General features: G+C 40.8%; 1 protein-coding gene across 1 annotated transcript; it reads left to right on the forward strand.

The window, feature by feature from the left end:
* Positions 1 to 1,101: 1,101 nt before the first annotated feature.
* On the forward strand, positions 1,102 to 17,574 carry has2 (hyaluronan synthase 2). Its single transcript, XM_020091086.2, has 4 exons — positions 1,102 to 1,794; positions 10,186 to 10,812; positions 13,338 to 13,439; positions 13,538 to 17,574. Exons 2-4 carry the CDS (start codon positions 10,186 to 10,188, stop codon positions 14,465 to 14,467), a joined length of 1,659 nt encoding a protein of 552 aa, XP_019946645.1. The 5' UTR covers positions 1,102 to 1,794; the 3' UTR covers positions 14,468 to 17,574.
* The last annotated feature ends 609 nt before the right edge of the window (positions 17,575 to 18,183 follow it).

An 18,183-nucleotide genomic window follows, 5' to 3' on the forward strand; every position in this document is an offset into this window, starting at 1 on the left:
CAGCTGTCACTGGAGACTGTCTCATCTTATCTCGAGCATTAAGCACAGATAGCATAGATAGAAGAATCCAGAGAGGATACAGAAATGAGCAGATGTGGATGTATTGCTGTAGAATGACAGCCTCTCTATATGAGCCTGGATTTTAAACTTGTTTTTATAAATTTGCACCGTTTTGTAGAAGAAGAGCCTGTAATCCAATGGCAGGCTTTTTATTCTACTCTATTCTACCAGAAAGATCAGCAATTTCCTGCTTTGTGACAGTACAGTTACAAGTAGTTCAGTCCACAGAAAATATCTAAAAACTTGAAACCACAACATTTGGAGCTACGTGGCTCTCTGGACAGTGACGAGGTACAAAAAACATTAGTTTCCCAACTGTCCTGTTTCCCAGGCATCGTGGAGAAGCTCCTGATAACCACTGACTCATATAGTCGTAGGTGGAGGGGGAGTAACATGACTCCTGATTTTTGTTGGATATTCCCTTCAGGTCTCCTATCAAAGGAGCTACTGTACATGTCAGACCCCAGAATCCAGGTTCTGCATTGCACAGCACTGCCTGCTGGCCAGAGTGTGGAAGTGCACCCTGGTGAATCAATGAAATGACTGAAATTCCACAACATCCAAACTCCAAGCTCCCACGTGCATATGAGCACTTCTCATACGTAAGACTGTTTGCATGGTTATTCATCCAAAATGTTCTTTATGTGTCATTTTTCTTTCTTGGCAAAGTCATCACTTTTTAGTGCCAAGTAATATACACAGGCTTAATTTAAAGCTCAGGGATGGAGTGAGCTGTTGGAGCTGTATGTAAGTGTGTGTATGTGGGTAATTAGAGACAAAATGTATGGATTTAACAGCCTCTGAGGGAAAAGTTATAACCCTGCTCTGCTCTAAGGTATGAATGGGGAGCATGAGCAGCCAATGTAATGGTCTCTCTCTCTCTCTCTCTCTTTAGCCACCTCCAGAGTTTAAATGACTTTGGATGAGTGACTCTCTCTCTCTTTCTCTCTCTCTCTCTCTCTCTTTCGCTCCTCCTCATACCCCCAAAACCTTCCCCTCTTATTAAAACAACACGCCAATCTGTTGTTGCCTGGTAAAAGGGGTTTGGGAGCCACAGCAGCCATAAAGGAGACTCCACACACACGCACACACGCACACAGACACACACAGTCGTCTGGAAGGAACTAGACAGCTGAAACAGCGGCACATTGGCCACTTCTCTGCGCTCTGTGAAACTTGGTTGCCTGGGGAAACTGCAGAAATACTTTAGATGCCCCTCTGCAGAGCAAAGAAACATACACGTGGTGTGTCATTGCTGGAAACCTTTTTTTAATTTTATTTCGTTTTGAATATGACAGACGCTGCTAAAGATGGTCACTTCTTTTTTGTAACTTTTTGAAACTTTTCAATATGAATCAAAGTGCCAGAAGTTGATGGAGAAGAATATTTATCCTCTTCTTTTTATTTATACTATTTTACATGAAAGATGCCAAAGATGACTGAGGTGATGTTTGTGTGTGTACACCTAAGATGCATGTGTTGCAGAGTGACCGCAGACAGACTCTGACAAACTAAAGACGAGCGGTGCTGATTCTTTTTTTTTCTCTGAGCGCGCACCTTTCTCATCATCGTTGCTTTTTTTTTAAATGAATGAGGATCGTTTTGTGAGTGGATTCATGAGACTCACTACTCCTCAAGTGTCTCTTGAAACTTTGTCAAGACTTTTTCTCCCGTCCCGGAGCTGACCGCATCCTTTCCCCAAGGACGAACGAAGAGGACGACAGCTGCTTCAAGGTAGGCGGCCGGTGATCGTTTGGTGAGGTGACTGGTTTGTGGATCATTCCTCAGTCAGTGTCGAACAGAATGACGCAGAAGTCCGTTTGAAATTACACTTTGGGGCACGTAGATGCCCCAAAGTGTAATTTCATTCCATTCCATGATTTTAAATCACAGGGATGCTGAACAATACTTGAGCGCAGTGAAGGGAGTGATGCTGCGCGCTACAGCTGTCACTGGAGCATTCTCAAGTCGTGCGTAAAGCGCGGATGGCATCTCCGAAAAGTTTTAAAGTTGAAACTTGTTTTCTCTATATGTGTTAGATGTACTTATTTAATATGGTAACATATTTAATCTTAGACAAAAATGTGTATCAACAGTTTTTCCCCTGACTGGCACGGACATTTGCTCCTGCTGTGCCCTCTGTGAAAACCTAAGAAACACTTTGTCCAGATTATATTATAATCATATATTATATCATATATTATAATATATTATATTATAATATATGATTATAAACTGAGAAGAAACTATATGCATGACGTCCCGAGGCATACGTCACTATTTTGGTTGTGTGAGCCAATGAGAAGGCTGGAATTGGCCACGTTTCGCATGCCGCCTGGTCAGAGCGCGTAATTTGATGTGAAATGGGAAACACCTCTATCTGCGCACACGTGAATGCTGAATAGCCCTGATGTATTAGACGTTAGTTATTGACAATGTAATTACTGATAGTGTAGAGATAGTGACATGTAAAATGTTAATTCAATCCCTCAAAGAATTACTATGATATTAAAAGTGCAGATGCACAAACATAACTGAAAGCTTATGGCAGCTGCACAAGGCACCTACAGCACTAACTTCTCATCTAACTTCCTCACACACCCACCACACACTCACACACAAATGCAAATGAGCATCCGTCACACAGCGTTAACAAACTGTCTTCCTCCATCCGCCCACTCTCACCCCTCAGTTTGGAGATACCATCTGATGCCTCATGTGAAACCCACACAGGGGTTGGATGTCTAAGCTGTCTTGGCAGTTATCTGCGATGTACAGTAGAGTTTTTATCCAATGCATCCTCTGGCTAATCTTTTCATCTTGCATTTTAACACTCACTGGAACAAGCTGCAGCCATGTCAGTGTCCACCTCAATGATGTGATGAAGCATGTGCTCCAGAATCAATGGTAGCATATAAATCGTATGTAGTTTACAGTGCATCTGTAGAATTCAGATGAGAAATGTACACCACATGTTCTTTGCATAATCCCTACATGTGTGGACCTGCTGCCTGAATATACACAAACTCATACAAACATACAGTTCCTAATCTTGAACCTCCAGGGAGTTCCTCTGCTCAGTAGGGCTTAGTGTGTAGTCGTACAGTAGGTCTGGAAGTAAATCCACCTCTGGAGCCTGTTAGTGGAATATGGAGCATTATGAAGTTTATGATGTACAGTAAATTCCATTAAGGTGACAGGAAAAGAAAAAAAAAAGGTTGAAACACAACTTTGTGTGGACTCCTCACTCATGACACAGTTATACTGCAGACTTATCAGTGCCACAGGATGTTCCTCCACACGGCACACAGAGCAGTTTGCAACTTAAACAGAGGAAGGCATTCCACGACTGGTCTCCATTAGTGCTCCCAACAGTCTCACGTGCCATTACAGCTCACAGCATGGGTCCAACAGCGTAACAGGGCCTTTGGGCTGCCAGGGTATAACCTACTTCAAGTTACACGAGAGCGTACATATGTGCAGCCCCTCCCTAACACACAGCCCCACCATCTACCTCATCTCGTCAGCCGGGTTTTTTTTGTTTTTCCAGGTTTGCTTGGTAAAGTAGCAGTGGAGCGGCGCTGTATAGTCAGCCAGTAAAAGGGAAAACTTGGAATCCCTGTAGCCTACCTCATACTGAGTCAGACAGAGTCTCGCAGGGAAGAGTGATGCCAATGCTAATGCATGAGTCCAAGAGTTACAGCACACTGGAGAGCGACCCAGGAGCTGAAAACAATACATTTTAAGTAGCTGCAAAGAAGACGACTCCCTGACTTTACATTTTTTTATGAAATTGCTGATATTACCAATGCTGGGACATCTCCAACGGTCCAAAATTAAACTCTGAATGACTGTCAACCACACGTCTTTTCATCCATCCATTGAGGCTGATTGTGATTCTCCATCTCGTGTTATCTCTCAGGCCTGAGTGCTATGAATAGAGCACTGAGGAAGCCAGTTATTTTAGAGCACTGGTGATACAAGCCTGCTGTCAGAAGGGAAAAGTGTTGGATCAATGGATGACACAGGCTGGATCTGTGAAAAGGGAAGGATTTTAATTTAGGACTCTGAAATAAAACATACATCTCACAGACACGTACTGTGTACATGCTGCATATGGCACAAGAGCAGATGAATAGGAGGAAAGCTGCTGAGGCACAATCTCTCAGCTGAGCTGCGGCTGTAATTTGGCTGAAAGTTCTGGAGCCTGCCACAGTGGTGTAACTCCAGTGCCTCAGCTGGCGGCGGACCGAGCCAAGTCCACCACAATGCATCGAGTCTCGCTCCCCCCCCTTCCCCTCTTTGGTACCTGCCATCCCTCTTCTCTCGCTAGCTTGTATCCTTCCAATCCACATTCTCACGTTTCTCGTCGAATACTGTCATCCTCCTTGGCTCCCTCTTTGTGTCTCCTGCTTTCTGTCACACCCACTCTATGCGTCGCTTCCTTCTACTCATTCACAAAAAAAAGAAGCTAGAAATGAGTCAACGAGAGAAGAAATGCCAAACTACCAAATAGCGTAGCTTGCCTTCAAACCCGAGGATAGATTTAACTCAGCGTTTTATTAAATCACGAACCGCAGCTTCCTTATCCACCTTCACTTTGGAAAAAACTTTGTGAAATGATGCAACATTAACTGTTGGAGACGTTGATGCAAAACTCTGCCGGGATGTCTTAATCTTTCGCCCTATCGTACCTCACTAGAAAATAAAGAGACCGCTGGGGGTGCGTTTGAAAAAAAGAAAAGGGGGAATGTAAAAGCCAGCTCCTTTTTTTAACATTGTACGTTTGCTACTTGCGGCTCTTTCCACCTGAATCCAATCATGTCAGGAGCAGCGCAGTGGGTGGTGTTGCTGTTCAGTTCTGGTTCTTATAACGACAACACACGTGAAAACAGCAGCACACTGTGACCACATGGGAGGGGGGGCGGGATCTGACACTTCCCAGTGATGCCTTTGAAGACGATACAATTTTGTTTCCTGTTGTCATCATTACATACATGGTGTCTTTTTACCTTTATCAGACAAAGATTTGAATATTTTTCATAATGGGAAGAACAGATTTGCATCATGCATCAATGTATACTGTAAGCTAGAGAGCGAAAAGCAGCAGGAAAGGAAGTGGAAAATAAGAGCGCGCTGGCCTTGATCCAGCACTTCCAGTCCTGTGTGTCTCGCCTAAGATAGCAGCCAAATCTCCAGTCTTTCCCAGCCGCTCCCTCCCCTCCTCTCCTCTCTTCTCTTCTCCTTTCCTCTCCTCTCATCATGTGAGTCATTCCCCACTACAAACGTCAGGGACATCTTCACATTCAAGGCTTTTTTTTATTTTTTTATGCATCTTCTCCTTTTCCAGTCCTGCCCAGCTTGTTCTCACACACGCATGCACACACACACACACACACACACACACACACACACACAATGCACACTAATGCTTGTTTAGATTCCGGCTTTCTCCATTTTCACATGTGTACTTTTGCTTTTGGCAGAACATCATTTGTTTGAGATTTCGTTTGAATGACCTCAGCATGCCTGGTTTTCTAATAACGTCTTTGTGATCAAATTTATTTATGTCTTTGGTGGATTGGCAATAAGGCTTTTAGCAATTTATAAATAACAGTCATATTCTTTGCTGTCTTATATCTAATAAAGCTGATGATGGTATCATAAATATGACTTAGTTGATGAAGTTATAGCCCTTCCTCATGCATGTACTGTACCCTTATAAAAACATTTTCCAGCCACAGTAGGGAGCCGCCACGTGAGCTGGAGGAACGTTAAAGTTTGTTTTGTGAATATTAGTCATTTGGCCATGCAGAGCCCCTGACTTGTGAATATTACACTTTCAGTCGGTGACTGCTGAGTCACAATAACACTAAGATGTAAGTGTTGTGCTTTATCTCATAAAGCTGTTCTTTTTGGCTCCGCTTCCCACTTAAATATACTGCCTGTGCGGGGGTAGCGAGTAATCACACTCACTATACGTACCCTCACACGTGCACACATGTCTTCCTGTGGGCCCAAACGCACATTCTCTACATCTTTTGCAAAGAGTTCATGTTTGCACATCATGTGCACACGTGTTCGCACGTGGAGAAGCATTTAACAGAATTCCCATTTACACAGACAAGTAATGTAAAGTAATAATGTGCTGTGCCTCACTCTCCACAACCCTTTATCGTACACACTCAATGTGGTGGTCTATTTAGGCTGCAAAGATTACCCATCTCTCCCTTGGCTTATCAGTGCCTCTGCTGCCATGCGTCAGTATCATTGCCTGTCGATTCCGCCCCTCAGGCTCCAACAGGGGGTGTTACAGATATTTGCTCATCACTCCATTGTATTAATGTAATCATGTCTAGGGGAGTGATGAAGTCAGAGTCTAGATGCCAAACTCTATGTTCTGCTGCTGCAACAACCGTTTCTAGTTGTCTGACTGAACTGATAGTTACAGGCTGTTACATAACATGATTACATTATATCACAGCAAGTGATATAATAATTATATACTAGAGCTACATTAAGTCTGACAGAGATGACTCCTTTAGTTCTCCATGTAGCAGAGACAGAAATACATTAAACATACAACTTTGTGAGACTTCAAAGACTGAACAGAGCCTGCATCCATATCTCTTATTTATACTCACTGACTGGCTGGAATGTTTCTCATTCACACAGAATATGAATAATTCTTCTGAAAATGACTATAATAATACTTGTGTTGGAACATATTACTAGTTACATGACTGTAGTTTATTAAGAACGGTATGAGCAGGTCTAATCATAGCTAACAGGGTTATAGCTCGTATGACTCAAATGAAAGACGCATAATGGGTGAATTCAGAGAGGTTTTGCTCCATACTAATGTACCAACAAATGGAAAAATATAATTTTAATCTTTTGGTGAGCTCACAGTGAAGTTTGGTGCAGTTTACACTGTCTTAACATCAAGACTGCCACCACCCCAACACATCTATCCATCGCTCCATTGTTTAGTCTGTTAAATCTCAGCAGATAATCCATTGTAATGCATTTCACTTTGAGAAAGAGCCACATTCTCTCCTGAGGATAGTTATGCTAGTGAAGTCAAATCATTCATTCACCTCTTTGCTGACCCACCATCGTCCCTTCAAGACTGAACAAGATATAATATTTTCTCTGCAGCAGAGCCAGACAAAGTATTACTCAAGAGACCGTTAATGACGTCAGAGTGAGACCAACCCAAACTCACCATGAGGCTGAACACACGCACACACACGTAAACATGAGGAAATATTGATGAGGTTTTAATGCTCACATGTGTCAAGATATAAAAACAAACATGAAGCTGGGCTGAAGTCATCCACATGTGCTAATGACAACCTCCAGTCGCAGGGACACATGACATATAGCAACATCTGTAGACACACATACAAACTTCTTCAGGGTGACATCATCCACATGTGTCGATGACACGGAAGATATTCGACTGATTAGAGGCGTTATCTCTCAGGGGCCAGGGCCAGTCTGGGGGGATCTTTTTAACACTGATGCAGTGAACCTTTCTGCAGTCTGAGTTAATTGTTAGTCTGACCTCCACATTAAATCACGAACGTCATATGAGTTGGTATGGAGACCAAAGCATCCAAACAGGTGTCAACATCTGTTCCTTTGCATTGAATCAAAGAATTCACAGAATGGACTGTGTCTGACAGAGCTCTCAGTTGCTCTGGAGAGAGAGAAAGGAGGGTTTATGTCTGAGGAACATGACCTGAAGGAATTTCACAGTTTGGTTTTGTCCTGTAACCACAAACTATTTTTTATGCTAGAGATCATAAATAAACAAGCATTCAAGAAGCAGCAAACACTGTGGAGTTTGCATGATCTCCATGTGTGTGTGGTGGTTTGGTCCAAGTTTTCGTCCTACAGTCCAAAAAGTGAGTCGGAAACTCCCAGTCGAGGTGAATAGCTCAGTCTATGTTACACCTATGATATCATGGGGAATTGTCAGGAGGGTACTACATCATTACTGGTTTGTCTTCTGTCTAAGTACTTGGATTTAAGGGTTAAGATTCGGACAAGAAAAACTACATTTTGATGGGACATCCATGGTACAATATTTATGCACTGAAAGAGTGACTGGGTTCATTCTAAGTTGCCATGGTTAGACAGTGTGACAGAGTTTGTTCTGCACCTTCTATAGTTATAAAACATATGTACAGTATGTATAGACCCACAAGCATACATGCAACTGAAAGAAGTTTTAGGATGGAATGCATTCTCAGTTTAACATAATTAAATGTGTATTTTTGTAGACACACACAAACACGCCCTCCTCTCTCTCTCTCACTCTCTTTGTCTGCACTAGCATTATACATTTTCATGCAATACAGTGTATTCGAGTGTGTGGGTGTGTGTGGATTCGTGTGTGTCAGGGGTCTTGTAAATGAGCAGCTGACGTTAAGAGCCTTGCCACGTGCCAGAGGAGGCCTGCTACACTGGCTGTGTCCCTCTCATCCAATGATCAGATGAACAAGGCATTATGTCCCAGCCAAAGGGTGTGTGTGTGTGTGTGTGTGTGCGTGTGTTAGCTCATCCTCTCTGTGCTTCCTCTCTGTGTCTCTCGCTGTGTTTTTTCACTTCACTGTTTCTACAGATACCTGTCTTCTGCTCACTTTTACACACTTTCTTCTATGTTGTTCTGTCTCTGTAGGTCTTTCCCTCTTTACTGTTCTACTTTCTTTACAATTATTTGTTTTTCTCTTTCTCTCCATCCATCTCTCTTGTGTGCATAGGTGTGGTGTCACTACTCTTGCCAGATCCCAGACACTGCCGGGCTTCATGTTCTCTTCTTTTTTTACTTTATTGCTCCACCTGATTTACTTGTCTTGCTTAAAACCGACATCCACTGTACTACAATCTCAAATGTATTGTACTCCGATTGTGCACAAAATCAATGAATTGCACCAAAAGCAATTTAAAAAGTTTAAAAATGCAGCACAAAATGTTGCATGATGTCCACAAGAGGGAGCCTCATAGAACCTACGACTAACAAAATTAACTTTGACATTCCTGATTGATGCTATGCAAGAAGCTTGTTCTCCATAATGTGTAGAGCAGCATCATGTCATACCGTCAAACTCTCTTCACAGCCCATCTTTATCTTTGTGTAATCACACAAACCCTCCTGTCATGCTTTCTCTGGGAGTCGCAGAGGGGAAGAAACACACGTGCAGCATTATAAACTCTAAAAGGCTCTTGTCTTCTTCTTCCCACGGAGATATAAACAGATGACATCACAGGGTGGTCCGCACTCCGTTGAGCTGGGCCATGCTGAGTGGGTCTCCGTTAGTCTGCCAAACAGATGGCGGCAGCAACATAATGAAGGCTGGAAACAAACGTTTCACATTTTCAGTAGAAGATCTTGAGCAGCAGGGCCCATGTTTGGAAGAGGGTCGCTCAGAAAGAACTTCTTCATCTGTCCCCACTAAAACACACACAGGTTTTCTTTCTTATATTGCACTTGCCTGAAAATGTTCTAAACTTTGCCTTTACAACACCACGGAAAAGAGAATGCCATAATTGTTCCTCCAAAACATTTATGGTGAGTGTTTGCTGTGGCAGACAGCTTTTTGGTTAATTAGGTCAAGGAATCCTGTAATGTGCGCCCACCCACACTAAAGCAGAGCTGGAACAATGTGCTACTCACAACTGTCTGACATTTAAAGAGGGAGGAGTAGACAGAAGGAGAGGGGGAGGGAGGGAGTTAAAAAGAAGAGGAAAAACTTCAGGGCTTATCTACCAGAGTTTGTTGTAATAAAACAAGAGTTAATGTGCAGTAGGAAAGAAAGGTCAAGATCTGTGAATAAGCATTTTCCATATTTGAAATGTTATTAAACCTTCATATGTTCTAATGCTGTAAATGTGTTGAATTTTATGTAAGATGCTCGAGATCATTCTTACCAATTCATTTTCTTTTTAATTTATCTTTCACAGTTTCTGATTTAAAATCATTGTATGATCAGAGAAAACTGCATCAGTATTTCCATCCAATCATTGGCGTGAGGCTTACAAGTAAAATGCAGTAGGACAATTATAGATTGTTTGCACCACAATATTTAAATCAAACCCTTTTTCTTTTGTCCCTAGATGAAATGTCAAAGAATTCTCACCTACCTGCGGATAATTGGCACCACCATGTTCGGGGTGTCTCTCCTGGTAGGCATCTCCACAGCCTACATCATGGGCTACCAGTTTTTCACCACAGCCGGCAATCACCTATCCTTTGGCCTGTATGGCGCCATCTTGGTTGTCCACCTCATCATCCAGAGCCTCTTTGCGCTCCTAGAACACAGGAACATGCGGCGCTCCCTAGAGACGCCGATCAAACTGAACAAGTCCTTGGCATTGTGCATCGCAGCGTACCAAGAGGACCCAAACTACCTGAGGAAATGCCTGGTGTCGGTGAAGAGGCTGACGTACCCGGGGATCAAAGTGATCATGGTGATTGACGGGAACTCAGACGATGACTTTTACATGATGGAGATTTTCAAAGAGGTGATGGGATGGGACAAATCAGCCACCTACGTATGGCGGAGCAACTATCACCACAGGGGGCCCGAGGAGACGGATGAGAGCTACGCTGAGAGCCTTCAGCAAGTCTCCAGGCTGGTGCTGAACAACAAGTGTGTGTGCATCATGCAGAAGTGGGGAGGGAAGAGAGAGGTCATGTACACAGCCTTCAAAGCACTGGGGAGGAGCATGGATTATGTGCAGGTAAGGCTAAGTCAATTTGAAACAGGTTTTAAAAGAGGGGTTTTAAATTAGGACAGTGAATGAATGGTTTATGACAGTTTGGTTGGCTGGATAGACGGACAGACAGATAAATAGATGGTTATGAAAGGAAGGGAGGACCTAAGAATGCCAATGCTTTAAATCTGACACCATTATTAGGTAAAATATTCAGAGGTTGGTCAGTGTCTTTCTGTGTAGATGTACTCAGGAGGTAAAACAAGGACAGTTGACATCACAAGAGAGGATTTAATCCAGACTGAGGGACAGGGAGTTTATTTGAGTTAAAATGGAGGTAAATGAAGGAGAAGGGGATTTCAGAAAAAAGGGGAAAGGGGGTCTCTGCCAAGCCAAACATGGAGTATACAAGAACTCTTTTGTGTTGGCTTTAGACGGATGGTGGCGTATGCATCATGTTGTGAAGTGTAGCATGAAAAAAGGGGCAGCAGTAGCTGATGTCTAAGTGTAATAGCAGATCTGTCTCTCAGAGCTGAGTGTGACATCATCTACATGACTGGCTCAGGAGGTCAAACCTGTGTCGGGGGAAAGTTAAATATTGTACAAGTTTGTTTGCTGAGTCCGGAATAAAGTCGCCATTGAAAATAACTGACCTAACTTTCAGCTGTATGGAGTTCAGTGAATTGCCACCATCAGTGAAAATGAGTTAAACCACGATAATCTCAGTGTTTGTTAATGACACTTAAGTGATATCCTTTGAGAACCCAGCTCCCGAGTGTGTTTGGCTAATGAGTATGGTCTTATAATGCTAACATTGTGTGGTTTAGCCTTAAATGTAAACAGGCACTGCAAACATAAACAGCAATGCCAGGCTCTGCAAGACAAGCTGATGTGTTTTAATCCTGCAGGAAATGTGTTTTTACCCTGCAGGTGGTAAACGTTAAAGGAAATGTGGGCTGTTGTGGTCATAAACTATGAGCACAGTTATTCTTCATTAAAGCTTTACAGCTTTTGAAAGAATAAACACATTGTGCCTGTACACCACAACATTACTCGTTTCCATACACTTTGCTACAGTGTCCTTTAAATCTATGACCTGTAGCTCATAGTGGCTAATGCTCGCCATCATTAAGTTGATATTACTGTGTAACTGACATTACATTCTGATTTTATGATTTTTCTCAGTCTGTGCTAATGTCAGACAACATGTTAGCATTTAGCAGTATCCTGTAATTACCACTTGGCTGCATACATCCCTGCTCAGCAAAAAATACTACAAAGTAAAGGCAGACTCCGACTTGACTCAACTTCCTGAAACTACTCATCAGTGCTTAATAGTGACATTAGTTTTTTTTCTATGTACAAAACTGCACTGCAAGAATGAGGTCCAAGTGGTGTGATAATTGCCCTTTGTTGAAAAAAATGCACATGAATTAACTGTAAACCTTTGTTTCTATAATGCATGTCTTTGTAGGCTGGATCATTTTCTGGGGGACTGAACAAGAACTAAAAGATAGAACTGGTAGAAAGATTTAGGATTCATGTTACGTGTTAGAACATATCAAGCGTTCTAATTTCAAAATTCCCATGGCTCCAGATTTGTGTTTTTTCAACTCTGCTTTGAGTAGTAATGTTTAAAGATTTTCAAATGAAAAGGCTGTATCCAATTTACAAAGCTGGCTGGAAGTAAACTAGAACCTCTGTCGAACTGCCCAAAACATGATGCGTCATCACATCATATTTGTTCTGTTGTAAACAGCTGGTTCTGTTACATTAATACAATTTGAGCAGCGATTGAAATGCAAAAAGAAACCCCTATCATTGTTTATTATAATTTCCCGATGATGTCAGTGAGTCTGCATTACAAAAAGGGGATTTTGAAGATAAAAAACCTCTTTGATAAAAAGGCTAACACCTGCAAGCAGCTACAGCCCGCCAAAACCTTGTGTTCAACAGATTTCAAAAGCACTAACGGCTGTGCTCCTGAGAATCATGCCAGTACATTTACATGTGAAGGGAAATGTTGTCGTCCTTTATTTAACGAAAGAAAATATATTATTTGCAGCAAATTAAATTATTGTAACCTAATTACAAGGGAAACATGTCAACAGATTTACCAACTCTTATGTAAAACCCTCAAATTTCAAACATACAGATAAGTTAGCTTAGCATTAGTAACTTAGCGATACGCCATTTTTGTTGAGTTGTGACTTTTTACAAAGTTTACACTTAACTTTTAGATCGACACCAACGTCTTCGTCTTTGACATGATCTCAGTTTGTCAACAGGAAATGAATTAGACAGAGCAGCTTTCATTAGGTTTGGCAGGTTAGGCTGTTGACATGGAGGACAGGATACTACTATCCTACAGTTTTAAATAAGATTGACATTGAATTATACTCTGCCTGAAACAAGCTGGGGAGACTTTGCTTGAGACAAGATTTAAACCTGATCAAACAGGCATCTATCAATCAAGCTGTGTGCCTTTTTTTACATGACTGTGACATGAAAATTTTTGACTCTGTAAATCACTGTTTATTTTTCTGGCTTAGGTGTGTGACTCTGACACCATGCTTGACCCAGCATCATCGGTGGAGATGGTGAAGGTGCTAGAAGAAGACCCAATGGTGGGAGGTGTTGGAGGAGATGTACAGGTTAGTTACAAAACATCTTTGCAAATTTTACAAAATGAGCATTTCCCATCATCATGTTAACCCTCCAACTTGTTTCTTGCTTGTCAATCCACATCTAGATCCTGAACAAATATGAGTCATGGATCTCCTTCTTGAGCAGTGTACGCTACTGGATGGCCTTTAACATTGAACGGGCTTGCCAGTCCTACTTCGGCTGTGTGCAGTGCATCAGCGGGCCTTTAGGAATGTACCGAAACTCACTCCTGCATGAGTTCCTCGAGGACTGGTACAACCAGACTTTCATGGGATCCCACTGCAGTTTCGGGGATGACCGTCATCTCACAAACAGAGTTCTGAGCCTTGGGTATGCCACCAAATACACAGCTCGATCAAAGTGCCTCACAGAAACACCAATAACGTACTTGCGTTGGCTCAACCAACAGACTCGATGGAGTAAGTCATATTTCAGAGAATGGCTGTATAACTCCATGTGGTTCCACAAGCATCATCTATGGATGACTTATGAGGCTGTGATTACAGGCTTCTTCCCATTTTTTCTCATTGCCACTGCGATCCAACTCTTTTATCAAGGAAGGCTGTGGAATATTTTGTTATTTCTGCTCATTGTGCAGGCAGTGGCATTGATCAAGTCGTCATTCGCTAGTTGCCTTAGAGGAAACATTGTCATGGTGTTCATGTCGTTCTATTCTGTACTGTACATGTCAAGCCTGTTGCCAGCCAAAATGTTTGCAATAGCAACAATCAACAAGTCTGGCTGGGGGACCTCTGGGAGGAAAACTGTAGTGACGAACTTCATTGGTCTGATTCCCATATCAGTTTGGTTCACTATCCTCTTCTTTGGGATTATCTACACATTAATCCTGCAGGCTAAAAAACCTTTTCCTGAATCAGAAAAGATCATTCTGGTCATAGGGGCAGTTGTTTATGCCAGTTACTGGGTCGTACTGTTGACGTTGTATGCAGTGCTCATAAATAAGTGTGGGAAGAGGAAAAAGGAAACACACTACGATATGGTGCTGGATGTATGACTTACAGACATTGCTTACCACTGAACTCTCTTTCTGGGTTGTTTTCTCTGACACAGTGTTATTGTCATGCAAATGTTTTGCAGATGCAGAGCAGCTCTGGAGGCAAAATTGTTTGAGTTCAACCAAAATGGGGAAAGAACCAGAATTTATTCAAAATTGAATGGCACAAAAAATAAATGGCTGCTGTACTTGATCTGGCATTTATGATGGTAGAGCATCAGTCTGCTTGCTAATTAATTCATTAGAGTGGCTCTCAGAAGTGCGTCTTCCAAGTTCGAGCAATCCAGTTCGATTTTTTTACTGATTGAGAACCAAACATAGTTTTCCCACATTTTTGTAAAAATGGTCAATAGTGCAAAGGGATTAGGGGAAAAAAATCCTCCTGATCTTTTGAACTGAATTTGCACCAAAATTCAGTAGATTATTCCTTGGCTTATGCTCCATTCTAATTTGTGGTGCAAATTGGTCTTTTACATTTTTTTGTGTTCCTGTTGATAAACATACTAACAGACACAGGTGAAAACATTGGTGGAGGTAATATATTTCACCCAAATATGTTTCGTTGGATATCAGCAAGCATAGGCTAACAAGCTTACCAGAAAAACTGTAACAAGAGCACTAGGCTTTGTAATATTAGCTACCTCTTGTCGTTTTCACTGGGCTTCAGTCTGACATTACAAACTTTACTAAAGAAATGCAGATTTTTGCCTAACCCATTTTTGACTCAACCATTGAACCCATTGGGTTTTAACTGGACCTGTAAGAATATTTTACCTCCAGAGCATCACTGTATCTCTAAGTAATATCTTTACACCCTAACTAGAAACCAATTTATGTGTTACTCCCTACAAAAACTGCAAGCATATATTTAAGCAAAACGTTGAGGATTACATTCCTAACTGTAAAGGCCATGTGTAACTCTTTTTAAGTCTGTGTGGATCCCAACAAAGGAGATTGGTCATTCTTCCATTAAACAAAAAATAATACATAAAAAGTTAAACTACATGTGTTTAACGATTTATTGTCCTGTACTTCTGGGACATATGCATTGGTGTATTCTTCCAGTGTATTTCCTTCGGAAGAGCTACAGTATAAATTGGCAAAGACTGAAAATGTGCAGAAAGGACTTTATGCAGAGCTGCTCTTTTTCCTTTTGTTGCACTCATAGTATATGGATGTGACACAAACTTTGTAGTAGTCTTTAAATTGTGTGCATATATTTAAAATGCATCTATTTCAACATAATCCTAAACCCATAAATAATTGCAACCACCAAATTTCCATGCAAGCACAGTTTTAGGTTGTTTGTGAGTAACATTTTAGAAAATAATTAGCTGTTTAAAATAAATTAAAATGCATCACTCCCTTTTGTGCATGTATCTTGAATGTGAAAAGGTGCAAAGTCCTCAGAATTTTTCATTCGTGGTAACAAAAGGCAACACATCTATTATGTTTGACTGTGTGGATAATTCCACATCAATACTTTTTGATCCCCATGTGACGTGAATGCAGATTTTTTTCTTCTCAGCGTTTACAAAGTGAAGAATCTCAAACTGATCACCAGTTGTTAGACATGATCTTCACCAGATCAGGTGAACAGGCAAACATGTGACCAGAAGAGAGACAGTGTATTCATATTGCTGCTGTGACTGTTGTATCTTTAAAAAAAGGAATTCTCATTTTTTAAAATATGGATGATGGGTGTATTTTTGCAAAATAGACTTTATTGTTCTTTCTACCAAACACCAAGTAGACATGGTGGACATGTTCCAATCCAAAGATTTCTTGCCTTCCACATGCCCTTGGTCTCTTCCTTTCTTCACATACTGTAGTGGCTGTTTCTTTGCATGTTGAATAACTTGCAAGATAAGAAGTAAATGTGAGAAAAATACACAAATGTTCTTATTGTGGTAAAATTACTACCTGATAATAGGAATGTGAATAGGGGCACTTGATGGATGGAACCATCATTTTGGAATGAAACAAGTCCAATGTTTGCTAAAGAGCAGGAGCAGACATGAGTTTAATTCTTATGCACTTTTATGTCTCTCCTGTCGTCCAGTGTGATGCTTGACGTAATCAAGATGAAATACCTCAGTAGTTCTCTTTGCATTGCATCAAGGTGTCAGGATGCTGTCTAAAGACTGATGCATTCTGAAGGTGTCAAGTAATTTATGATCTGTTCGTGGTATTAAATATAAAAGTGTCCTTTTTTATATGCATTTTCCTAATTAAGTCAAAGCTGGATCTCTATGCCTTGTCGGCCCTTTGCTGTAGCCGGTTACTTATTGTTACCTTGTATTTCAATGCATTTTTATATATATAGACATTTTTATTCTATTTTTGCTTAGCTGCCAAAGATTCTTTATTTTCAATTATGTTTTTTATAAGAAATGTGGAAAAATGTAATTGTTGTTTCTTTCAACTGTTCTGACAATGACTTGTGTATCTGACCAAACAATGTGAAATTATGAGCTGGGGGTTTTGTCTGCAATAACAACAATAAAAATGCAATTTGTAGGGATAAGTTATTGATATCAAGAGATATGGTGAACCTGTGTTTTTCTTTTTTTTTTTACTTTGTACTTAGATATATACAACCAGCATATTTATGTAAGAACTTTCTGTTGTTTACAGGATTCTGTACTTAGTAAGATGCCCTCTGGTATTCACGTAAAAACCCAAATCCTCCATATGTTTACACTGCAAAAAACAGAAAATGATTTTTAATATATACAGCATGAAAACCTTTGTTTAAACTGCTAGCATTATGCAGTGTAGAAACTATATTTGCTTCTGGTGTTAAGTTTTTGAAACAATAAACAATAAAGCCAAAGCAGACTGAAAACGTTCATCCAAAAATATTTGCACAAAACCTGCAAACTATGTAAGTTTTAAAGTTGTGAAGTGCCTTACTAAGCAAAAGCAAATGAAAAACTGGCAACATTTTCATACCGTTTTATACTGAGAGATTCTGTTTCAAGGTTTTAATGAATGAGATCAACAGTTGAACCATGAGGTCGTTTTCAAGCCACACTTGACATGGGCAGTGTTAGTATCCTAAAGCACTTTTGTGTTGTGCCAAATAAAAAAAACGATTGTTTTAATTTGCTGTTGTTGGAGTTTTTCTTATTTAATTTAGCTTTTTTTTTCTTGATAGATGGGTGGATGTCTTCTTTAACTAATCAAACTTAAAGAAGCCATTGTTAGCTCAGCATTAATGGGCATCCTCTACGAGGCCAGCTAACACTTGAAACAAAACATATAATCTTATCTGCTTTTTGCCAGTGTTGGTGGAACAGATACATCCGCAACCTTAACTGTGGTGTGTACAACGCAAACCAAGACTGCTAGCTCCTTATGTACAACCAATGCTGAAACAAATGATCTAAATCAATGGTCTCACTAGTTTTATTGATACAAACGTAAGGTCTACAGAATGAAAAAGTATTTGCACAAAGTTTAGCTTGGCAACTACTGAAAGTTGATCCTTCTGTAATTGGATTTTTGTTCATCTCAAGTGTCACTGCTGCTCAAAGCAATGTCTGAGCATTTTCCTTGTGGGAATCGTGTTAAGTAGAAATTATTATTGGGTTGTGCAGAGACCAGGAAGTCAAGAAAAACAATCTGTCAGTGAATGAACCAGTTGATATTGGCGACCTATCAGTTTTTAATTGTAAATAAAACAACATGCTACCATTAGTAAATACCAGGGT

This window comes from Paralichthys olivaceus, chromosome 13, assembly GCF_024713975.1.
Source record: "Paralichthys olivaceus isolate ysfri-2021 chromosome 13, ASM2471397v2, whole genome shotgun sequence".
Classification (NCBI taxonomy): Eukaryota; Metazoa; Chordata; class Actinopteri; order Pleuronectiformes; family Paralichthyidae; genus Paralichthys; species Paralichthys olivaceus.